Source organism: Barbus barbus (assembly GCF_936440315.1).
Source record: "Barbus barbus genome assembly, chromosome: 17".
Taxonomy (NCBI): Eukaryota; Metazoa; Chordata; class Actinopteri; order Cypriniformes; family Cyprinidae; genus Barbus; species Barbus barbus.
Window position 1 is genome coordinate 13,408,984 of NC_136745.1, and position 23,822 is coordinate 13,432,805.

The window sequence follows — 23,822 nt, forward strand, 5'->3', positions numbered from 1 at the left end:
AGTGTTTACTAAATTAACATCAAAATTGTCACCATTTCATCCACCAGGTCCATGATTACCTAAGAAGTAAGCTGTGCTCGCTGTATGAGAATGATTGCATCTTCGACAAATTTGAATGTGTTTGGAATGGATCAGACAGGTCAGTGTTTTACAATTGAGAATAATAAATCAATGCACAATTATTCAAAATCAAAATAATGATTTAATAATGAATATTGCTGATTTTTGCTTTGTTCTGTTCTCAGTGTGATCATGACTGGTTCTTACAACAACTTCTTCCGAATGTTCGACCGTAATACGAAGCGTGACGTGACTCTGGAGGCGTCCCGGGAGAACAGCAAGCCTCGGGCGATCCTGAAACCACGGAAGGTGTGTGTGGGCGGAAAGCGTCGCAAAGATGAAATCAGTGTGGACAGCCTGGACTTTAGCAAGAAAATTCTCCACACTGCCTGGCATCCTTCTGAGAACATCATCGCTGTGGCAGCCACCAATAACCTTTACATATTCCAAGATAAGGTCAACTAGCACAACTGTACCACCTCCTCAAGTACCTGAAAAGAGAGAGAAAGAAGAACAAAATGCTGCAGCTCAGCAGGAGATTGCAAGGTGTCTTTTGTGATGAGAAACAGGAAGTTACCTATGATGTAGGGAGAAGTATGGACAGATGCTGGCCATGTGCAAGGATGCTGCCAGACTTTCACAAACAAGTAGCATCCTGCCCTGCACAATCATTCTTCCTCTATTAAGTATCTGCATTTCCCCTTCTGTGAACTTGTTTATTTATCGTATTTATTCATTTCTCTGCTGGAAGGAAATGCCTGACTCTTTAAATCTGGACAAATGTGCATTTTCACTGCAATGATATGAAGAATCTTTAATAAGGCAAAAAGACAGGCCTTCGCTGACATCCTGGCATCGGAAACAAAGGGGTGCCTTTACAAAAAAATAAAACTTTTGAATCTTAATGCCCTTCAACTTCCTCTGAAATGTCTGACTGATTCGTAATAGACTAAGAATGTGATCTGCGCTGATTGTAGTGTCGAAACAAACAATCTGTGGACGGAATCACAGTCCCTTGCGACCTGATTATTCCTCTTGAAAGGAGCTCTGAAGTAAAAGTCAATCCCACTGGTCATGTTTTGTCATTTCATGTTGTCCTCTTATTTTGATGTAACCATTAATTAAGCTGTGGTGCCTTCTTTTCGTACAGTATGTGGGTACTTGGGTGGCAGACGGGGTGGAGGGTGGGAGGTTTCTCGGAAGGGTGGTATTTGGGTTGTGAAGTGTGAATGTTTTTACAAGAAATGCGAAAAATAGCTTTGTGTAAGAAGGGAAAAGAATTGCAGCGACATGGATTTTCAGTACACAGAATTGAAGTACTTGAATTTTGCATTATACTCTCCACTTTATCTCAGTATGCTCATAACTTTACAGTATACCCTGATTTTTTTTTTTCTTCAGTGCCGTGCTGGGTAAAAAGTATTATTGCATGTAACATGTCATCTATAATAAGCCAATGAAGAAAATATCTGTTCTGTACCATCAAATTAACCTGTAACAATCAGACGTCATCTTTTTCCATTGTTTCCGCTGCATTTGTCTGAGACTGTTAAAACGTCATCGTTCAGTTACGTCACTTTGGCCTGAGGATGACAGAAATACCGGTATCATGATGTAGCCTATACATGAAGGTTAAATGATATCAGGGAATTTTATTATGTTATTATGTACAAATGAACCAGTAATGTTCTCTTCTGAAGAAAAAAACAAAAAACACTTCAGATGTAAACTTCTTAATGAAACAAAGTTTTATAGCTCAGAATGTATCTACATGCAATTATTTGCCATGCAGTCTTTATGCTTAATGGAATTCGTTGAAAATAAAAAGTTGAAATCAAATTGATCCGTTTCTTGCTCTACTTTCACTACATGTAAATTAAACAATGGCGCCCTCGTGTGACAATTCAAGAAACAGACATACTGTTTAAATTACACTTCATGCAAATTCAAATTAAAATGCTTTAATTTCCTCACCCACATGTTGTTCCAAACTTATGATTTTCTTTCCTCTGCACAGCACAAAAGGAGATATTTGACAGAATATTAGGAACTGACAACTTCAATCCACTTCAGTTCACTGAAATGTTCGAAATAAGGGTAAAATACCTGTAAAAAATACAAATAAAATAAGGAAAATCCTTCAAATTAATACAGTGCATTGTGAATGAATGAATGAATGAATGAGGCATTTATATAGTACTTTATTGTGTATTGTTGTACACCCAAAGCGCTTTACAATCATATAGGGGGTCTCTCTTCGACCACCACCAGTGTGCCCTATTTTTATGGATTTTTTTAAAGAGTGTAGCATAGTATTTTGGCTGGTAAATATTGAAAGAATAGTGATAAATTTCATTAATAATGACATTAACAAATATAAATTATTATATTCATAATATATTCGTCAATTTGCATATGAATAATTAAAACTGTAATTACACTTCTTTGCAAGGGATTACAGCTAGCCATAAAAGTTTCAATATAATTTAAGTCAAAAGCCTAATTACACTAATTCTTGTTTTAAATTATTAGAATTCTTTGAATTCTAATTAAAATTTCAGTATAACGAAATTTTTGTTATAGCTGTAAATTTAGAGTAAATTTAGTTCAAGAGGAAAATAGCCTAACTTACAGGCCTACATTCACATACAATCATAGTGTGACAACATGCCCCATTAATGCGACAAAAACCTGTGTTTTTCCTGGCTGGCCATGTTCATTTTTGTGGCTTGCTTAAATTCAAATGTAGCCTACAATAAACAAACCTACCATGAGGAACAACTCAATTAAAACCATCCCGTTCCTCTTATTTTGATATAAATACACGATATCGGGTTTAAATATGGCAAACATTATAAAAGGTGCAAATAACTCCATATAAAGTGTTACCATAACATTAAATGTGACAAAGTAAGCAACATAGCTACATTATTTCAGCTCAACGTCTTTGCTGAGGTAAAAATTAATTCACTTTCCTACTCCATATTTCCATTTGCAATCATCAAGCCTTTGTCTTCGGCAGGAAATAGTAGAAATCCATCATTTCCAGTGACAATAGAAGCAATAAGTTTAACTCAGTGAGTAGCAGTCACTGCTTCTTACCCGAAATCATTTTAATTGGCCTCGGTTGGATCGCTGCAGGCGAAATTAAACGCTGTCACGGCACCTGTCAATCAAAACATCCGTTATAAAGTCGCTCCGCTTTCGCGCCATCTAGTCAAAAGCGCGAAGAGAGCGCGGAGACTGATCAATTCCACAAGCGCGCGGAGACTGATCAATTCCACAAGCGCGCGGAGTTTATTCGCGTATAGACGCAGTTTTGAGAGAGAGAATTTCGTTCTCTCTGCACATACTGCCAAATTGATCTCCATTTACCAATCTCTCACAGCGAAAATGGATAAATTACCTGCTATGAACATCAGCGCCGGGAACAGTTCCGTGGATAGAAGCTCATTTCTGGAGAGAAGTGGATATCAGCACCTGGATCACGGAGATCTGAGGGTTTTGATTCCAGTGGTGCTGGGAATCATCTGCGTCCTGGGTTTCACCGGGAATGTAACGGCTATAGGTGTCCTGATCACCAATGCGCGTAAAAGCAAGCTGTCCTTGATCAACGCTCTCATCCTCAACCTCATGCTAGCTGATGGTCTGGTTCTGGCATTTGCTGTACCCTTCAAAGCCACTGCTTATTCCCGTGCCAGCTGGACCCTGGGATTGTTTGTCTGTAAGACCTGTGACTGGTTCTTGCACTCATGTATGGCTGCAAAGAGCTTTACCGTGGCCATCATGGCCAAAGCTTGCTACAGGTACGTCAATAACCCCACCAAGCAGGTAAGCATCCGTTTGAAGGCTATGCTGGTAGTCCTACTCTTTACTTGGCTCTTGGCGTGTGTGCTCCCCATTCCCCAGTGGCTTTTTTCCACCCTGCAAAGAGAAGCAAGTGGAATGATTTGTATTCAAGCAGTGCCAGCCGATGCCCACGATTTCATGTCTGTGTACGTCAAGGCGTACCCTCTTCTGGCCTACTGCATGCCTTTGAGTTTCGCCCTACTTTATTTTTGGAGGGCATATGGACGATGCCAGCACAGGTCCAGCAAGACCCAGAACCTACGGACGCAGATCCGATCCCGCAAACTCACCCTGATGCTGTTCAGCCTGATGGTGGCCATGGCCACAATGTGGCTCCCACAATGGGTGTCCTGGGTTTGGATGCGGCACGCCCTAGAGACCGATGGTGCCTTCCCTCCGGTCCTCTTCACTCTCTCCGCCCAGCTCCTCATGTTCTCCATTTCTCTAGTCAACCCTCTCATCATTCTCGCCCTCTCCGAGGAGTTCAGGGAAGGCTACATTGGCTTGTGGCGAAGGCTCACCCTCCGCAAACAACCACCGAAACAACACAAGCCAGGACCACACACCCCGACTGCCCCAAAGTCACCCACCCCAAGACCCGAAAGGTCCGCCCACCTTCCTCCACACCAACCTGTGCGAACAGAGGAGCAAAAGCCTGAGAAGCAACCGGAGCAGAGTGGAGGATTGCAGGAGAGCCCAACCAACAATGATGGAATAGTACTGCAAGATGTAGAGCAGTTCTGGCAGGAGAGGGAGATTGGCTCTCAGTTACATGAAAATGATCCTGTGCCCTGGGAACATCAGGATCCCAAAGAAGAAAAACAGTAAGAAAGCGAGAATCCCTGTTCTTTTACATTTTGTCAACACAAAAGAATGAAAAAACACACAACAGATCAGACCTCACCTGAACTTGGCTCCCTCATTGTGACCATTCATATCTTATTTGTTTTTGTGTTTAACTCTTCTGAACAAGATAAAAGTGGCTTGATATGATCTCTTGAGTATTTTGAAATGACTGTATAATTTGTATTGTATTATGTTGTTACAAAATGATGTATTATATATTAAAATGGGTAGCAATATCACTAAAGAAACCAGTGTGTGGTGATGTCTTGTGCGCACAGGTTAATTAAAAAAGACAATACAAATGCCGAAAAAGCTGTGGATAGCTCTCTCCTGCCTGTGGTATTGTTAAAAATAGATGTTGAAACCTTTCTTTTACTGATAACTGCAATTTGCCCCTTTTTATTATGAGTGTGTTTACACATTAAGATGGAAAGATGGAAATGTCTACAGAATGAGTATGCTATAAAGAAAGTATTTAGGGAATGAAATTGTGAAAAATAAATTTATATATATTACCTACTAAGGAGTTGTGTTGTTTTTGTGGTCTGCTTTGAGCTGTTCTACACATACTGCACACACACCTGCAAAATGTAAAATCCAGTAACAGAAGTAAAATAAAAAAAGGTTGCTTTTATTCAACTTCAACTGTACATAAAGCAAAAAACAAGATCTTTTTTTAAGAAACATCTGGACAATTAAATTAAACCGTACGACCAGTTGACATGGCAAACTGCCAGTCCTCATACGGTCAGCCGTAACACATTGTAAACAAACTAATGAATACATATCTATATATATTCATCATCTAGAAACATCTTACATGTTAACCCAACAGTCAGTTAAAATTTCATATACACAGAGAGGCTTTCATAATTCTTGAATATCCCTGGGGGTGACTAAAGTCACCAAAAAAATGTTCACAAAACTGGGAGGTTCTCCCAATTTCAGCAAATCACAGTTTGGAGCAAAAGATGGGATGCGTGAAACGGAATTGATATTCGCAATTTGAGATTGCAGAGGCTGGAGCGGGGAAAAAAAAGGTCGGCAGGCACCAGGTGGTCATACCTCCAGATGATGTTCAGGACAATTACCCAAACACATGACAGGCTCTCTACAATCACCAATGAGCATCTAATGTGGCTTCAACCCTTGAATGGACGGATAAAGAGTGTGTAAGAACATGAAAACACTGGCTCCTTATGGAGATGACCTAAAAAATGCATCATAAAAAAAAAACCTTCCAGTTGGTCCAAATACTTATTCTGTGTCTTATGCTTAGCTGAATTGATTGGTCAATAACCCATGATGTTCTCTGTGTCATGAGCTTAGTGGGCAAGTGGGTATGTACCGTTCACTTCGAAAGGTTTGTCAAGTAGAACCTTTGAGCTGGAGTGATTTACCATTTCTGCAAGTCTATAGTGTGTACGGTGGTAGTGTGGGCTCAAGAAGTGGAAAAAATATCTGGGAGGTGTGTGTTATTTAGTGGAGCGTCGAGCAGGTTCAAAGGCAGTGGGAGGTGGAGGTGGTCCCCTGCGGTCCAGCTCCTCCACATATGCCATGAGGAGTTTGTGCCTCTCTTCTGACATACAGTCCAGAACCAGGTACCTTTTATCCTTTTGCAAGATCTTCTCTATGTCCGACAAGTGCTGCTCTGACTCCTGCATCAACTTGCGTGATCTGGAGACACAAAAAAGGACAGAAGGAGTCAGAAGAACTATATATTAACAAGACAGCTGTTACAGTTTTTACTGTTGCTGTTTTCTATCACTAGATAATTGTTTTAATATAAGGTAGAATTAGAATCAAGAATTGTATAAATCACAGATTTGAAACTACTCACTTGTAGGTGATGAACTTGTTCTCTTTCAGAAGAGTTCGGAAGTCTGCTTTAGCTGTGATGTACTTGTCTTTGATGTAATCACCAAACTCCCTCTGTCTTTTCTACAGTGAAAAGATGAACAGCAGGAACAAAGACTTACTCTATAACTTTAACCAAGACATAGCTTTTTGACAAAAGGAGTACAACACATTCCTGTTTTTTTTTTTAAATTGGTCAAGAGGCAAAGGGCCTTACTCTGTCACTGCTGGAAAACTTGATGCATCTTGGATCTTCTTTAATGAGTTTCTTCACTTCCTTCCAAGATGTCATCAAGTTGATCTGATGTAGAGGAAGGAATTTGAGATTAACAAAAGACTTATGAGTTAAGAGACATATGACCCAGGTAATGGCATCAGGGCACTACGTACCGAGGTCGTCTCATCCAGAAGTTGGCGAAATTGCTCCTTTTTCTTCTTTGCGAGGGCCTCAATGTGCTCGTTAAAGAGCCTCTCTTTCTCATCCCTCTCCAGCAGTGAGGATGACCCCCAGCGGTGATCCTTCCTCAGGGCCCGACGTGTCTCTGACCAGTTTGCATCAGATGACTTTACCTGTCACATGTAGAAAACTATTTTTAATTACAATTGCACATTGTTATATTTACGATTAAGGTTCCAGACTGAGATATTCAATCTGGCATGACATAAAGTCATAATGAAACACTGTCCATTACCATATCAGACATGAGCGCTTTAAAATTCTGGACTGCCTCCTCCCTCTTGTGCTGTTCTCTCTCACGGTCAATCTCTTTGGTCTGCTCCGAGCGAAATCTCTGCACCATGCGCTCTCTTTCCCTTAGACTGGCCTCTATGCGGGCCTGTTTCTCTAGCTCCTTCTCTTTCTCAGAGTTTGGATTCTGGAGGAGCATTAAGATCATATAACAGAAAAAGCTAACTTGTCAATACATGATTCTCTTTACATTGGTCTCTTAGCCATTGTGTAAATGTATTTATTATTTCTCTAGCCCTATATTTACATGCATTTCTAAAATTGTATTTCTCATTTGTTGGGTTGGCCCCATGTAAAGTGTAAAGTGAAGCAGCTTCACTAACCTTGGCAAGACGCTCCACGTAGTTCTTAAATAGTTCTTCTCGAGCTGCAGAGGTTTCCACAGCCTTGTAGCGAGGGTCAGTCTCCATCTTTTCCTTCACTTTGCTCCAGCGCTGCTGACCATCAACATGATAATCTGACAGGAGCTCAAAAAAGTCTTGCTTGACCTTAAAAAAAAAAAAAAAAAAACAATAGCAACATAAATCTATAGGGTATTGGGGCTTAAGGTCCTTGCACCAAGTACAATTTTTTTCGTATTTGGCATCCTTTCCTATTAAAATGCTTGCTACAATTGCGAAAACACAGAAAATTCGAACCTGATCTGATTTTTTTTTAATACGGACGAAAGTTTCGGAGGCAGTGTGTAAATGTGATTGACACAACTTGAGGTCGTATGTGCAAAAATTTCAGACGAGAATTTCTGACTCCGTGTGTAAAGACCTTTAAAGGGATAGTTCATCCAAAAATGAAAATTCTGTCATTAATTACTCACCCTCATGTCGTTCCAAAACCGTAAGACCTTTGTTTATCTTCAGAACACAAAATATTTTTGATGAAACCCAAGAGCTTTCTGACCCTGCATAGACAGCAACGCAACAGACCCAGAAAGGTAGTAAGGACATCATTAAAATAACCCATGTGACATCAGTGGTTCAACTGTAATGTTATGAAGCTACAAGAATACTTTTTGTGCCCACAGAACACAAAAATAATGACTTTATTCAACTTTCTTCTCTTCTGTGTCAGTCACATTACGATTGAACCACTGATGTCACATGGACTATTTTGACAATGTCTTTACTACCTTTCTGGGCCTTGAACGTAGAATTTTAATTTTTGGGTGAACTATCCCTTTAATGGTTAAAGATAAAATTTCAAGAGATAAAAAGTTGGTAGGGTTGCAGTTTTAAACCCCAAAAGAGAGAATATCCATGAAGTATCACCATTTTGCTATTGTCACCAAATAATATAAAATTGCTCCAATAAAGAGCTAATTTCTTCAAAATGACTCCAAGCAAATGTCTGCAGACAAAAGTGTATTGTGGTGGAGTGATAAAGGGGTCAGAGACATGACATGTTTACAGCACATACTATTGCAGGGACAAGCTCAAATATAAACTGTATAGAACTAGGCAATTAGACAAAAGGATGGTGGTTCAAATCCCACATGAGATGACAACTCATTGCCCACCACTACTGCACCTTTGAGCAAGGCAAGTTAAATTAGTTACTTATATTGTTGGATTCAGTGACACTATTGTCTACAGTTCTTCACTATTGAACTATACATTTGCAATAACGTATCCAAATCCAATGAGTCACAACTGCCACCGGCCATTGCAACAGTTTAAAAATGTGACTAAAACAACTGATCGCTGTTAATACGTTTTGATTATCACGGAATTAGAGGGGCATCCTCTGGTGAACCCCACCTGGTGAACACTCCCTCCTAACTTATGGCCCCCCACACAGGTGACATTTCACTGGCATTAATGTTTGATTGCTGACCTTTAGCTGCCAAAGGCAATCAGCCCAGACACTCTGCACTTAACCCTAGCCACAAAGACAGCAAGTGTGTGGACCAAACACCAGGGCAGATTACAGCTCATGAACAACTAACAGACAGTCACAGTCTCTGGGTCTCAGTCTGCGAGTGTATTCGTCTTTGATTGTGAACATGCAGTGTATTTCATGACAATGAATGTGAATTGAATATGTATTTTAAAAAGTTATATCCAATGTATAATAATGTCTGGGTAGGGGGTCCTGGTTCTTCACCCATTGAGCACTTGCTTCTATTGTATTAAATGTCAGTTAAATAACAAGCACCACTTCCGAAAGTTTAATAGGATTGACATCTCAGCTTGTGGTAAAATAAGGTAACAGTTCTGTATAAACTTAATTTCCTCACCTTTTCTCCACGATTCTTTGAGTTCTCTTTCTCCTTCTTTCTGAAGGATGTCATGTATTCATTAAAAATGGCTTCTCTGTCTTTCATTTTTTCAACAGCCTTAAAGCGTGAATCCTTGGCGTGTTTGGCAGCGAACTCACTGAATGTTGTTCTGTGAAGACAGCAAAGTCCCTGTTGTTAGATTATGCATTTAACATATTTACATTCATAGCAATGCAAAAGCAGCATGGGTTTCTCTCAAGGTTTTTTTTTTCCCTCTCCACTACCTAAACATCTTATAGTTTTTTCTTGCCACAGTCGCCTTTACTCACCAAGGACTTTAGGATATGTTGCTTTGACATATCATAGCTTGTGAAAAGAACTACAGAAATAAAAATGACTTGATTTGAATGTTGTGGTAACTGAGACAGGTTACCAGGTTATAGCAAGTTGCCACTGAATTAGGGATGTCAATCAATAAAATATTTGAATACAATTAATTACACTACTGTTCAAAACTTTGGGATCAGCAAGATTTCTTTGAAAGAAATTAATACTTTTTCTATCAGCAATGGTGCATTAAATTAATCAATACTGACATCTGAAGATTTCTACATCAATAAAAAGCTGTTCCTTTGATCTTTATATTCAAAGAATCATGTAAAACAGTTTCCACTAAAATATTTTCTGCAATATTTTACAGTTATTTTGATTAATTAGTCAGACATTTCAATATCTGTTGTTGACAGAGCCCAAATGAAGTTAATTCAAAAACATTATACTGTTATGGCAGACAAAAACATCAAATAAACAAAGACACTTAGAGGTTGTTCACACAGGATGTGTTATTGCTATTTTTTAATTTGTCTATGCCAGCATGCAGATGGACAACCACTGAACTGCACATTTTTCAAAGCCCAACATTTTAAAATGGATTGTTTCATAACCTACTTGGCTTATTTCTGATAAACACCTTTAAGTACGTGAACACCAGTATTAACACTAACAGCATTGATGAATTAGGTTTATCCAGATGGTCCTTAGTGACTTAAAGGTCTAAGTGTTTACCTAACACCCAGTTTAGCTTCCTCCATCATTTTCCTGAAGTCATCTTTGACCTGCATGATTTTATTCTTCTTCTCTTTCCTCTCCTCCTCAGCACGCGTCTTCACATACTGATCGAACACCTGCAGAGTGGACAGTGGCGTGAGATAAGTGAGCACATGTACACTATATTTGGAGACTGATATCAATCTGTTTTCACTTTGTGGACATGATAGCGGCATGGTACAGTGTGTACCTGTTTTCTCTCTTTGGGATTGAGCAGCAGATAACGTGGATCAAATACAATCTTATGAAGCTCCTTCTCCCAGGTAGAAAACGCAGAGACCTGATAAAAAAAATAAGAAAGATGTTTAGAGATGGAGAAAAAAGTCAGAGCCATTTCAACCCCCCTTCCTCTTAATTAGGGCCATTATAACGAGAAGAGAGCGTTTAGTAGGTGAGCCCCTCTGAGCGTGTCCCCCTCCTGTGGCGCTAGAGTCAGGGTGTCTGAGCCCACTGCTTTTCATCCTCCATCCCACCAACCCTAATGAATGACACACACCGACAGGTGGTCCTCAGCTTCTATCTCTCTGCCTCCAACAATTTATTTTCCCACCATGCTAATTGGCGCAATAAGAGAGGTGTAATTAGATGGGGGGTGAACGGGCAGCTCGTCTACTCGAGTGATTACTGTATATGTTGCTGTACGGCATCTCTCAGACACGTGGGGGTCCGAGGATGAGGAGAGGGGGAAGGGGTCTTGCCTTGATGATGAGACCCTTTGACTGCAAATGTGCCTTTCATCTTTGGCATTGGATGGCGTGGCAAAGGGCAGATAACTCTCTACTACAGACTTGAAGGGATCTCCATCACAAGCGATATATGCGTTTATCCATATTTCAGAGTAGAAACATCAAATCTGCTGCCAAGAGGGGGGAGATGTAGAACCGTAGCTTATGATGCGTTTAACCTTTCAGACCAGAAAATAAATAAACAAACCGCACTGCAAGATCATGCCCAGCCAAATTTCTCTGCCATTTTGTTATGAAATAAATAAGCAGTGATTTTGTGTTGACTTTGTAATTACATAAGTACATTAGTCTACACTGGATTTAAAACTGGGCCCAACTAACAAGAACTCCGGAGGAATAAATATAGTGTTGCCTTGTCATCATCATTCAAATCAGATTACTCGATCTCTCACATGATTTACGGGTTACAAATGAATCCACAAAAAAAAGACATACAGTCTCTCTCAAAATTTGGGGACAATACGATCTTTTTTGTCTTTGAACAAAGTCTCTTAAGCTCACCAAAGCAGCAATTATTTGATCAAAAATACAGAAGAAATTTTTTTTTAATAAAGTGAATTATTTTCTGTTTGAATATTTTTTTAATATTTTATTCTTGTGATGGTAAATCTGAAATTTCAGCAGCCATTACTTCAGTTTTTAGTGCCACTCTTCAGAACTCCTTCATCTGATATGGAACTGAAGGAACATTTATTATCATTATTAAAAGGAGTCATGACATGAACTGAGAAATCTAAATTCCCTTGATCTTTTGACATAAATGAGGTCATAGTACTATAAAAACATCCTAAGTTTCAGAACTCAAAACTTTCTCAGTCTAAAAACAGCTTATATTGAAACCAGTCTGCCAAAACGACAGCTTGTGGAATGTAACACTCTATGATGTAATAGTGTGGCTAAACACCGCCTCCGCAGAAGATGATCAACACCGCCTTCTACATTGCTGCCTGTTTAGCCCCACCCACCGATTTACGCATGTAGTGTAAATAATGAGAAACAAACGCAGGTCTACGCAGAATAAAGATGCTCCAAAGACAACAAGATGCTGTGCAGTGCCAAGCTGTGGAAAAACACAGTCTTTGCTTTGCATTGCCTTCCTTCTGATCCCAATGTTAGGTAAGAGTAGATTATGTTAGTACCAGACCGTGTCAGTAAGAACTTGGCCCTTTATTCACTTCATTTTACCGCAGATTTGTTTACAAACAAAGCACAAAGATTGAAACGAAGACGGCGCTGTGCCAAATATATTAGATCCAACAGTAATGTCACAGTATTAATGCGTTTTTAACCTAAATCACTGCAGCGTCCAACTGTAAAGGACACAGACTGTCAAACATACACAACTGTTAGCCAAATCACAGCAGTGAGTAAATTCTGAGTCTACAATCCGCCACGCCTATTTAAATTAAGGGAAGTCGTGGCCTAATGGTTAGAGAGTCGGACTCGTAATCCAAAGGTTGCGGGTTCGAGTCTCAGTCCGGCAGGGATTGTAGGTGGGGGAAGTGAATGTCCAGCGCTCTCTCCACCCTCAATACCACGACTGAGGTGCCCTTGAGCAAGGCACCGAACCCCCAACTGCTACCCGGGCGCCGCAGCATAAATGGCTGCCCACTGCTCCGGGTGTGTGTTCACGGTGTGTGTGTGTGCACTTTGGATGGGTTAAATGCAGAGCACGACTTCCGAGTATGGGTCACCATACTTGGCCGTATGTCACTTCACTTCATTTCATGAAGTGTTCCAATGAGTGGGGGTCAAAACAGGACAGAAAATACCCTATTACTTATAAATTATGGTGTTTTTGGATATTAAAATATTGATAACATTATAAATGGACCTTAGAGAACAGTACAAAATAATAAAAAAGGCAGTTCATGACCCCTTTAATGTTGAAAACGGTTGCTTAGTATTTTTAAGGAAACGTAATACATTTTTTCAAGACTTCAGATGAATAGAATGTTCAAAAGAACAGCATTTATTTAAAGTGCCCCTATTATGGGTTATGTAAGGCTCATATTTTGGTTTTGAGAGTCCCCAACAACAGGTTGACATGCATGTAAGGTCAAAAAAAACACTTTCATTTTCTTATAATATGCATTTCTTTTTACCTTATTTGCTCAACGACTACCAAACGATTCGCTCAACTATTAATTTTTCCAAACCCCTCCTTTGCGTGAAGCTAATCTGCAGTGATTGGTCGATTTCATTTAAAGCAGTGTTTGTGAGCTTTTAACGCTCCAAAAGCGGCACCTAGTGGCAAAGAATGAATTTGCATTTTCATTCAGACCAAAGCGAAAATCAAGTTTTCCCAGGTCTGCGTGCGCAACAAGAGGGCGGGCAATATGCTAATGTTTCATGTTGATGTCAACATGAAATGACTTTGGATTCGTTTTAAAAACGACTCGTTTCAGTGATTGAGAGTCGACTTATACACGGTGCACTTTCAGCTTTAAAACTTTGCAGGATGTTTTCATTCACTTAGAGCTGTCTTACACACTGCATGAAAGGTCATTTTCAAAAATCCATAATAGGGGCACTTTAAAACAGAAATATTCTGTAACATTATAAAAATCGTTACTGTCATTTTTGATCAATTTAAGGCATCCTTGCTGAATAAGTGCTCATTAAAAAAATATCTTAGACTACAGACTCTTGCAAGGACGTTTGTGTAAGTATGCATGTATTTACACAAGCGATATATGCATTTATCCATATTTCAGAGTAGAAACATCAAATCTGCTGCCAAGAGGGGGGAGATGTAGAACCGTAGCTTAAACAAATGATGCGTTTAACCTTTCAGACCAGAAAATAAATAAACAAACCGCACTGCAAGATCATGCCCAGCCAAATTTCTCTGCCATTTTGTTATGAAATAAATAAGCAGTGATTTTGTGTTGACTTTGTAATTACATAAGTACATTAGTCTACACTGGATTTAAAACTGGGCCCAACTAACAAGAACTCCGGAGGAATAAATATAGTGTTGCCTTGTCATCATCATTCAAATCAGATTACTCGATCTCTCACATGATTTACGGGTTACAAATGAATCCACAAAAAAAAGACATACAGTCTCTCTCAAAATTTGGGGACAATACGATCTTTTTTGTCTTTGAACAAAGTCTCTTAAGCTCACCAAAGCAGCAATTATTTGATCAAAAATACAGAAGAAATTTTTTTGCATGTATTTACTTGTTAAATAAATAAAATGTATGTGTCTTACCCCTCGCTCAAGCAGCATGTCTTTAAACTGACTCATCCGAGCTTCCTGAGGTACCACGGCTCTCTCACGTGCTGCCTTCAGCTCTGCCTCCATAGCTGCCTCCTTCTCGGAGTCGGCCTCCTTCTTCTCCTCTATCCTAAAGCACAAAACACCAAATCAGTCAGAAGACATGAAAATGCACAAGATAAAACAAACTTCTTTGACTTCCTTCACAGTACATAATATCATAATAATTTGCAGTCTTATTATTTAGACCAGACACATTTTTAATGGTTCAGTTGCGGTTTACTTTTAGTATCCAATTTATTTATCCAAATTGGTCTTTTTTAGAGAATGAAGAAATTCTGGCATCTGACTAAGCGTGAACAGTTAAAAAATGCTCGTGAATATTTTATATTTTAATTTCATTTGCATTTTACTTTGTGTGAACTGCCTTCAAGTGCTGGGAGACATTAAGTATTTTTATGCAACTGACTTTTTACTTTCTTAATACAAGTTTTTGTAAAAAAAGTCTCACTTTCGTCTCTTGGCCTTGCTCGGTTCATCTTCAGGCATGTCTTCTGCTAGAGCAAACTCCTGCTCCTCTTTGGCTAGCACTGTGTCCCAGGAAACACACAACAGAAGGTTTGAACAGTTATTAACAAGCTGTTGAAAGTCTGACATGGATAGAGAATGCTTCATGCTCACAGCTGACATGCAGACAGGAGTTTTCCCCACTTTTGTCTTTGGAGGTGTAGAAAAATCTAAAAACATTACATGTCAAATTTGTTCTTATTGCAGGGCTCCAGGCTGCACCTAAAATGGCTGCATTTCTGACCTTTTAAAATTAATTTAAAAAATTACATTTTTAATGAGATCGCCAATGGTTTCAACATAAATTTACACATTGATTTTTTTTTTAAATTGCAGAGCAACTACTAAAGGCATGAAAATGGAGATGCTATAAAAAGTGAGCAGACAAACAATATACACGTGGCAGGATGACTAAAAGTACACTACCAGTCAAAAGTTTTTGAACCGTAAGATTTTTAATGTTTTTTGAAGAAGTCTCTTCTGCTCACCAAGACAGCATTTATTTGATCCAAAGTACAGCAAAAACTAGGGATGCAACGATACCATTTTTCATAACTAATCCAATCCCGAAAATTCTGAGTATCTGCCGATACCGATCCAATCCGATACCAGCGCAGTTGTTTTTTAAATAGATGAAGAATTTCTATACATCTCTGTGACCTGATAGTCACTCTTATGTGTGTTAAACACAATCTACTACATATAGACAACTTCATTTTTATGAAAAATAACAAATGACAAAATATATAATCAATCTATGATTAAAAAAAAAAAACCTATTATAAACTAGGTCAGTGGATAATTCAGCAGCAAAACACTCTAGAAAAATCATGTGTGCACAATAATTTCATAAAACCTAGTGAAATTTTATTTTATTTACAAATAAAAGTGAATTAATGTAGGACTAAATCTGGGAAAATGGTACACATTGCTCTTTGTATTGTTGTAAAATACATTCATGAAAAAACAAGTAATTTATATATAAATATACACTATAAAATTAAAAGACATTTCTTTTAAATCTATAGCACAGTAATGAAGGCAGCAACATATGATAGATAGGACAGAACAAGAAAGACTATTAATAATCTTTCATTGCGCAAAAGTATTATAAAACAAAAGTTTAGTTTAGTTAGTTTATTTATCCTTTTCTTGTAACAGCTTTGAACCTCAGTTACTGTGCGCTCTTGAAGAGAGTTTGACTGTAGCAACCGAACGTGACACGCAGTTTGAATGCTGAATGGATGACAGACAGCTGTAGCAGAGAGTAGAGTTTACATGAAGTTGAATTTAACGACTTAAATATTCATCTGTACCTCACTCAGTTTAAACTATGGAACAGCTTCAGAACACTTGAAATATAGGGCATGAAAACGTTATGGTGCTTTATACAGTGTGTGCAGAATTATTAGGCAACTTGATATTCTGGTCATATTTTTTTTTCCAAGAACATTTGACCAATTCCAAACCACATCAATCTTAATAACTACTATTATGTATTTAATCATTTATAAGTGATATATAATTGTCCATGAAGGCTGAAAGTCAAAAATTTCAGGTGTGCAGAATTATTAGGCAGGCTTTCTTTTACAGATAAAATGAGCCAAAAAAGAGATTGAACTCAAGAAAAAAAAGTAAAAATATTATAAAATGCCCATGAGTAGGATGCAATACTAATGCAATAATAGAATTAGCAAAGTTCAGGCATGCCATTGGGCAGTGAAATGCTCATTGGGTCAGCACGGTCAGAAAAAAACAGGTGGAGAAGAAAAAGACACGTTAACTGCAAAATAATTAATAATTAATGTGAAGAATTAGGTGAGAAACCATCAAGAACCATTTAGTCTCCAGCACCATCATTTTCCAGAACTGCAACCTTCCTGGAGTCTCCACAAGTGCAATGTGTCAGGTTCTCAGAGACTTTGCTTGTGTAAAAAAATTCTTTAAAATGACCCTCACTTAAGAATTACATGCTGAAGTGTTGTGAAATATATGAAGATTGATTTTTTTTATAGGCTTTATGGACAGATAAGTTGCGAGTGACTCTTGACGGCCCAGCATCACATCCATTGTGCCACTGTTTGAAGAATTTATCTTCCAGAATCTGCCAGTAAGTTTTAGGAGCTCATATTTAATCAATCCTGCAATACAGACTTTTCAGGATAGGAGATGACTAAAATGAGCCCCCAAAACATACTGCCAGATACTGGAAGATAAATTCTTCAAAAAAATTCTACTCAGCTGTTTTCAACATAATAATAATAATGTTTTTGAGCAGTAAATCAGAATATTCTAATGTCATTAACTTGCCAAATAATTCTTCATACACTAATGTTTCAATAACACAATAGTATACGCACAATATCGGATTTGGATTGGTCTCTTCTGACCGATACCCGATCCGTAGAAAATGACCGTATCAGAGCTCATCCGGAGTATCGGATCGATGCATCCTAGCAAAAACAGTACATTTAAAAAAATTTTTTTTTTAAATAAATCTTGTAAAAAAAAAATATTTTTGAATGCATTTTAAAATGTCATTTATTCCTGTGATTTCAAAGCAGAATGTTTTGCATCATTACCCCAGTCAAATGATCCTTCAGAAATCATTCTAATATTCTGATTTACTGCTCAAAAACATTTATTATTATTATTATTATTATTGTTGAAAACAGCCGAGTAGAATTTTTTTCAGGTTTCTTTGATGAATAGAAAGTTCAGAAGAACAGCACTTATCTGAAATTGAAATCTTTTGTAACATTATAAGTGTCTTTATCATCACTTTTGATCAATTTTAAGCATCCTTGCTAAATAAAGTATTAATTTCGATCATTTCTTTCCCCCAAAAAATGGTATAGTGTATAATGTTACAAAAGCTTTTTTATTTCAGATAAATTATGATCTTTGGATCTTTCTATTCATCAAAGAATCCTGAAAAAAAAGCGTTTCAAATATTGAGTAAAATAATAAAAAAAAGTTTCTTGAACAGCAAATCAGTATATGATATGATCATGCGACACTGAAGACTGGAGTAATGGTGCTGAAAATTTTGCTTTGATCACAGGAATAAATTACAATTTAAAATATATTCAAATAGAACGCATTTATTTTAAAAAATAAAAATATTTCACAATATTACTGCTTTTGCTGTATTTTGAATAAAATACAATTCTTACTGTTCAAAAATTGTGCTTAAAATTCAAGTGCAAATTAATTTCTATGCTGGCACTTCAAAAAAAAATAAAAATGTGGTGCCTGTTTTTTGTTTTGTTTTGCTTCTTTATTGATATTTTTATCTGGAGCTCTGCTTACTGGCTGTTTTATCAATTACCTGATTATGGAAAATTAGTATATTGCACATGGTTTGGATACAGCATTATTTAGATCCTTTCTAAATATTTGTGGAAAAATACATAATCTGTCATTTCTATCAAAAAGTGCAAATACTTCATGCGAGAGATATGAAGTATTAAATGTGACATTAAATGCAACAGATGCATTTCTATGGAGATGACCTTTACCCAGTTTGTTGCTGTTGTCCAGGCCTCTTTTGTGGGGAGGTTCCTGGATCGCTTTATCAACATCAGCCCGTCCCACCAGCTCCTCCGGCCGCTCCCACATGGACAGACGCGTGGTTGGGTTATAAAAGAACACTCGCTCGTCACCCGTCCACACCACACACCTGACACATATGCATAAGCATTAGGCACAAGTAAATCCAATACAGTGAGCCAACATCCAATAGCTCGAAATACTTTTTTCACTTTATTTACAAATCAAAACTTGTCAATTAAATGTAGTTGATCTGATTTGTGTAGATCTAATAAATCTGTGTAAACAGCAGCTGCCCACCATGGTGTGCCAGGAATAGGTGTGGTTGCAACAGGCTTTGCCTTTTTCGCTGCCTTCTGTTCCTCTGACATTTCTTCCTCTTTCAGCTCCTAGGAATAACACACAGATGATGCCAGAAACGCTAGTTTACACACAACAATTTAAAAAACTAGATACACTGCCCACCTCTTTCTTCTCTTTTGGTGGATCAATTTTTGGGCTTCCATCTTCCATTTCCATGATTTCAGCATCAATCATGTCAAGAGCTGCATCCTTGATCTTCTCACTCTCTTTTTCTGTTATGGAAACATGGAGATAAGCAACTGTCAAATCAGGAAATATTGAAGACAGCATATTATATATAATATATATATATAAAACCAACTGGAATATTTCCTAGCTAAGGGTGTTATGCAACATTACATCTTAAACAGCAACATTAAAAAACTACAAATAATAAACAATTTAACAAAATTAGCACAACACCAGTCACCAAATGTCATTGGTAATTAATATTTAATTAACTTTTTTTTACAAGTCACGCCAAGGGTAATTGAGCTAGTGGTAGTCTTTGTCCCAGTTTCTAACCTGTCTCTTTGAGTTCTTCAGGTTTGTCCCAGGTGGTCTCCTGTGTGTGTTTATTGTAGTAGTAGGACTTTCCCTCTGGGGTTCTAAATTCAGTCCAGTCAGATGTACTCAGAGCTCCAGGCAGTCCTGAAGGCCCAGCCATTGCCATTTGAGGAGGCATCATGGGTACCAAAGGTGGCGCCATGCCATGGAGCATACCTTGATATAACACACACAAAATCAGAATCGGTTCAAGACAGGTAGCTCCTCTCTTTCATAACAAAAATGATGGAATAATGATTTTGCATAGTTATATTAGTTACACATAGTTTTACAACATAATTTGACCAAAAAAAGTCAGAATTTCTACTAGTATAAAAAAAGATTTAGCCATTATAAAATCTTTGTTGGATGATTTAACTACAGCACAAAATATCATAAAAATCTAAACATTCAATTAAACATGGGACAAACGCATGCAAAGACAATACCACCACAATATCACATTAAAAACATGAAAGAAAAAGGGACACAGGGTAGGAACACAGTTACGACAAATCAAAACACGGTGTTATTTGAATTTCTATTGCAGTTTATTATCTAGGTTACTGCCTACAACTCGACTGTTACAAGTTTTCAGAGGGGAAAAAAACAGATCTACTCCAACTAAGCAATATGTTAAGTCAAAAACAACTGAAAAAGTGAAGTGAGTCAGCCTGTGTCTCATTTGTAAGAAACAGAGGGGCCTCTAATTGGAAATGATGACATTGAAAAAAGCATAAAGATGCACAACAGTTACTAACATGCCATAATGGGGAAGGGAATTACCGTTTTTGGTAGGAGAGATAGTCTTTACATAGGGACAGCTGACTATCTGCATCATTGCTACACCTGAAAGAGCGTATAAGCAAGCAAAGAGTGTTGGAAAAGACACAAACATACGTCAACTACTGCTTGCAAGGAGAGTAAACACTAGATCATTTATGATGAAAACACTACAGTATTCTCCTACAGTGCTAGCTGATCTATATTCAACTGAAATTAGGCAATAATGTTGCTTGACAACAAGTGCACATGAAAATGGCAGATTACTGCCATCTATAGAACACTGAATGTCACTTCTGCAACACCACAACATTAATGCAGTAGTTAACACTTATTTAATATATTACAATAGAGCTTGCTTTGCTTTCTAGAATCTTTTTCTGTCAAACAATTTCATGAAAGATGTTTGGTAACTGTATGCAGTGAACAAAAACAAGGGCATCTTTTAGAGCCTACAGGTTCCAGTCAAACTACAGACATGCACTGGATAGTGTGAAAAAGACAGATAGACAAGGAACAGAGGAGAGAAAGGCAGTCGTAAACTAGAGCAGAACAATTCTAAACAGGGTGATTCAACAAGTTCAAAGGTCAAACCTACCGGGCAGTGGAATGGGCATGCCAGGCAGGGGCACTCTGAAGGGTGGCACCATGACAGGAGGGAATCCTGGCATCGGAGCAGAGGGCTGTGGCACAGAATGGGACAATGCCACAGGCAGAGGTGGCGGTCCTGTAGTCATGGCCACTGTAACCGTTGGAGGATTGATAGCTGCTATTGGGGTTGCCATCGCACTGGGGGTTGTGGTTACAACTGACGGCATCTCCACGACATCGTGGGCTTCGGGTCAAACAATTGGGTACAGAATGATCATATATTAACTTCTGACACGCAGACAAAATAAACAAACAAATGGGTAACAAAAAATTAAACAAATCTGATTCAAAACAATTTCTGACACCCATAAAAAAAACAAATAAACGGGGAACAAAAACTTCTGCTGAATGTGTTTCTAATATATAACTTTTGACACCCAAACAAAATAAATCAAATATAGGGAACAAAATATTTTTTCCCGAATGAGTTTCTCACCCAAAACAACATCTGACACCCAGACAAAATAAACAAATAAACAAACAAGTGGATAACAAAAATTAAGCCCAAATCCTTAGACTTAGAAAAATGAAAAAATAAACAAATAAATGAATGGGGAACAACAACTTCTCCAGAATGTGTTTCTAATGTCAACTTCTGACACACAGACAAAATAAAGCAAATACGGGGAACAAAACAATTTTTTCTCAAATGAGTTTCTGACCCAACACAACTTCTGACACCAAGACAAAATGAACAAACAAACAAACAGGAGAATGAAACAAGCTTCTCCAGAATGCTGTTTCTGACCCAAAAAGCTTATAAATTATTGGTCAGAAAAAGAAATCTCATAAAAGCTGTTGCTTAGAGGTCTCATTGGAATGACATTTACCTGACACAGGTGTTGGGAGGAGAGGTGAGGCTGCGGTGATGCTGGGAGAGGAGGTGGAGCTCATGACTGTGGAGGGGCTCTGGGAGGTGTGTGTGGTTGTAGTGCTGTTGGCTGCAGCTGGGATGTTGACAGATGGACCAGGCCCACTGGATCCTCCGCTGGCTGCTGCCACCTGACTCAGCATCATTGGACCCAGCTCAGCCTGCTGGATCACCTTCACTCCTTCAGGCTTTGTCCAGGATGACTCCCTTGTACGTGCATTGTAATAATACACCTAAATAATAAGGAAAAGAAAACAGATGAGGACAGGAGATCAAGCTATTTGCACTGTAAAAAAAAAAAAAAAAAAAAAGCCAAAAAATAGTACCTATTTATGTTATCATCTAATTGTATCAAGCAAGAAGTGTAACAATGCAACAGTGCAGTGTGTACAATGCACAGTGAACTTCAAACATACACATTATGCAAGATCCGAAAGATTATGTATTTATTTCTTCGGCAAAATAGAATTTATAAGATTACAAATGTTTTCCAATTCAAATAAAAGCGATTCTTTTGAACTTTGTACTCAGAGAATTCTAAAAAAACACGAATACAAGTCTCCATGTCAAGTGACTGGAATACAACCCAAAACACCTTGCCATAGGGAACCAACAATGTCTTTGAATCCACGAAGAATTAGTAGTCATACCTTTCCTTCAGGACTCTTATTCTCCACCCAGATCTCTTCTGCAGAGGGCAGTGAAGGAGGAGCAGGAGCAGGAGGAGAGGCTGTAGGTGGTATTCCTGGAGGGAAAATCATGCCAGGTGGAGGCGGCATGGATCCTCCAGGTGGAGGCATAAACGGGGGTCTCTTAAAGTGAAAACGAAGTCATAGGTGTCAATGAAACCTTCTCAATTCCCAACCTCTTCTTTCCATTCCAATTAAAACAAAGTTGAGGAATTACATAATAAATGGCATCTGAAGTAACATTCATACCTGTAAAGGTGGGGCACCCATGGGAGGGGGCACACTGGGGTCAAAGGGAATGCGTCCGAAGGGCGGCCGGGCAGGAGGTGGAGGACCCCTCATCATAGGAAAGGGAGGCACAGGGGTGCTCAGTAAAGGCTGCCTGCGGGTGGAGGGGTTGGCGAGTGGAGGGGCAGCGGCAGGAAAACGGAGTGCTGGCTGCTGAGCCATGCTGATGGAGCGAAAACAAACTTAATAACAAACAGCATCCGTACAGACACACACTAAATAGCAAAACAACACAGAATAACTCATTCTTACGAACCATAACGCCCACTAAATCTTCCTGATGTGCCATAATAGATTGTATATGACGCAATTTTCTAAAAACACGATTTGTAACTTGAAGTGCGCTAAAAGGCAAGACATAACGATGTAAAAACATTCAGCCGTGTGCTGTTATGGTGCTTTCATTGTCCACGACCCAACAGGCCACACGAGGCTTAAAAGAGATTCAAGTTAGCCTGCTGCGCAACGTTATTAAGTGTACTGTTCATGAAGAACTGAAGCTAACTATAATTGATCGTTTGTGTTAGTCGGTGTATGAAAAATAATGCAAAATCCACACCTGTTAGCGGCCAGGCCAATGCCTTCTGCCTCCGTGTGCTCCGCCATAACGGGAATAAGATACAACAAAAGTCCCCTCGACGCATTTCCGGTGGGTGTACGGCCGTCAAATGGATTTAAAAAAATTATTTAAACGTAAAATAATACCTTTTCATTTCACATAGTTTTGAATAATCAATATTTCTGAATTGACCCTAAACATATTTTCCGCCAAACTGGTTTCATCAAGGCAATTTGCGAAGAGAAGACAAGAGAACTGCTCTCATAAAAGTTTGATTACAAAACAAAATAGTGTAAAATAGGTTAGGACTGCCTAAAAAT

The 23,822-nt window shown here is 38.4% G+C and overlaps 3 protein-coding genes across 5 annotated transcripts in view; 2 read left to right on the plus strand and 1 right to left on the minus strand.

The window, feature by feature from the left end:
* LOC306883647 (serine/threonine-protein phosphatase 2A 55 kDa regulatory subunit B beta isoform-like) overlaps positions 1–1,900 on the plus strand; it is a 58,062-nt gene extending 56,162 nt beyond the window's left edge. For both annotated transcript variants that reach the window (XM_079439008.1, XM_079439009.1), the window contains exons 8-9: positions 48–139; positions 246–1,900. In XM_079439008.1, coding sequence (XP_079295134.1) covers positions 48–139; positions 246–525 — 372 coding nt within the window. In that variant the 3' untranslated portion in view covers positions 526–1,900. The remainder of the gene's footprint in view (positions 1–47; positions 140–245) is intronic.
* A 1,553-nt stretch (positions 1,901–3,453) lies between these two features.
* Positions 3,454–4,737, plus strand: LOC306883649 (G-protein coupled receptor 151-like; the record flags this gene model as incomplete). Its single annotated transcript, XM_079439011.1, has 1 exon — positions 3,454–4,737. One exon carries the CDS (start codon positions 3,454–3,456, stop codon positions 4,735–4,737), a length of 1,284 nt encoding a protein of 427 aa, XP_079295137.1.
* A 393-nt stretch (positions 4,738–5,130) lies between these two features.
* LOC306883650 (transcription elongation regulator 1-like) lies at positions 5,131–23,570 on the minus strand. 2 transcript variants are annotated; one of them, XM_079439012.1, is made up of 21 exons: positions 23,503–23,562; positions 22,905–23,106; positions 22,617–22,778; positions 21,926–22,199; positions 21,043–21,279; positions 20,448–20,510; positions 19,641–19,838; positions 19,239–19,348; positions 19,074–19,162; positions 18,743–18,903; positions 15,166–15,244; positions 14,649–14,784; positions 10,873–10,962; positions 10,641–10,759; positions 9,594–9,744; positions 7,684–7,848; positions 7,305–7,487; positions 7,003–7,182; positions 6,830–6,913; positions 6,596–6,696; positions 5,131–6,432 (listed from the first exon to the last, which is right to left on the minus strand). In XM_079439012.1, the coding sequence occupies exons 1-21, from the start codon at positions 23,547–23,549 to the stop codon at positions 6,231–6,233; spliced, it is 3,033 nt and encodes a 1,010-aa protein (XP_079295138.1). In that variant the 5' UTR covers positions 23,550–23,562; the 3' UTR covers positions 5,131–6,230. The 2 variants fall into 2 exon arrangements, with proteins under 2 accessions (XP_079295138.1, XP_079295139.1); XM_079439013.1 differs by lacking the exon at positions 20,448–20,510 and having other exon boundaries at positions 23,503–23,570.
* Positions 23,571–23,822: the final 252 nt, after the last annotated feature.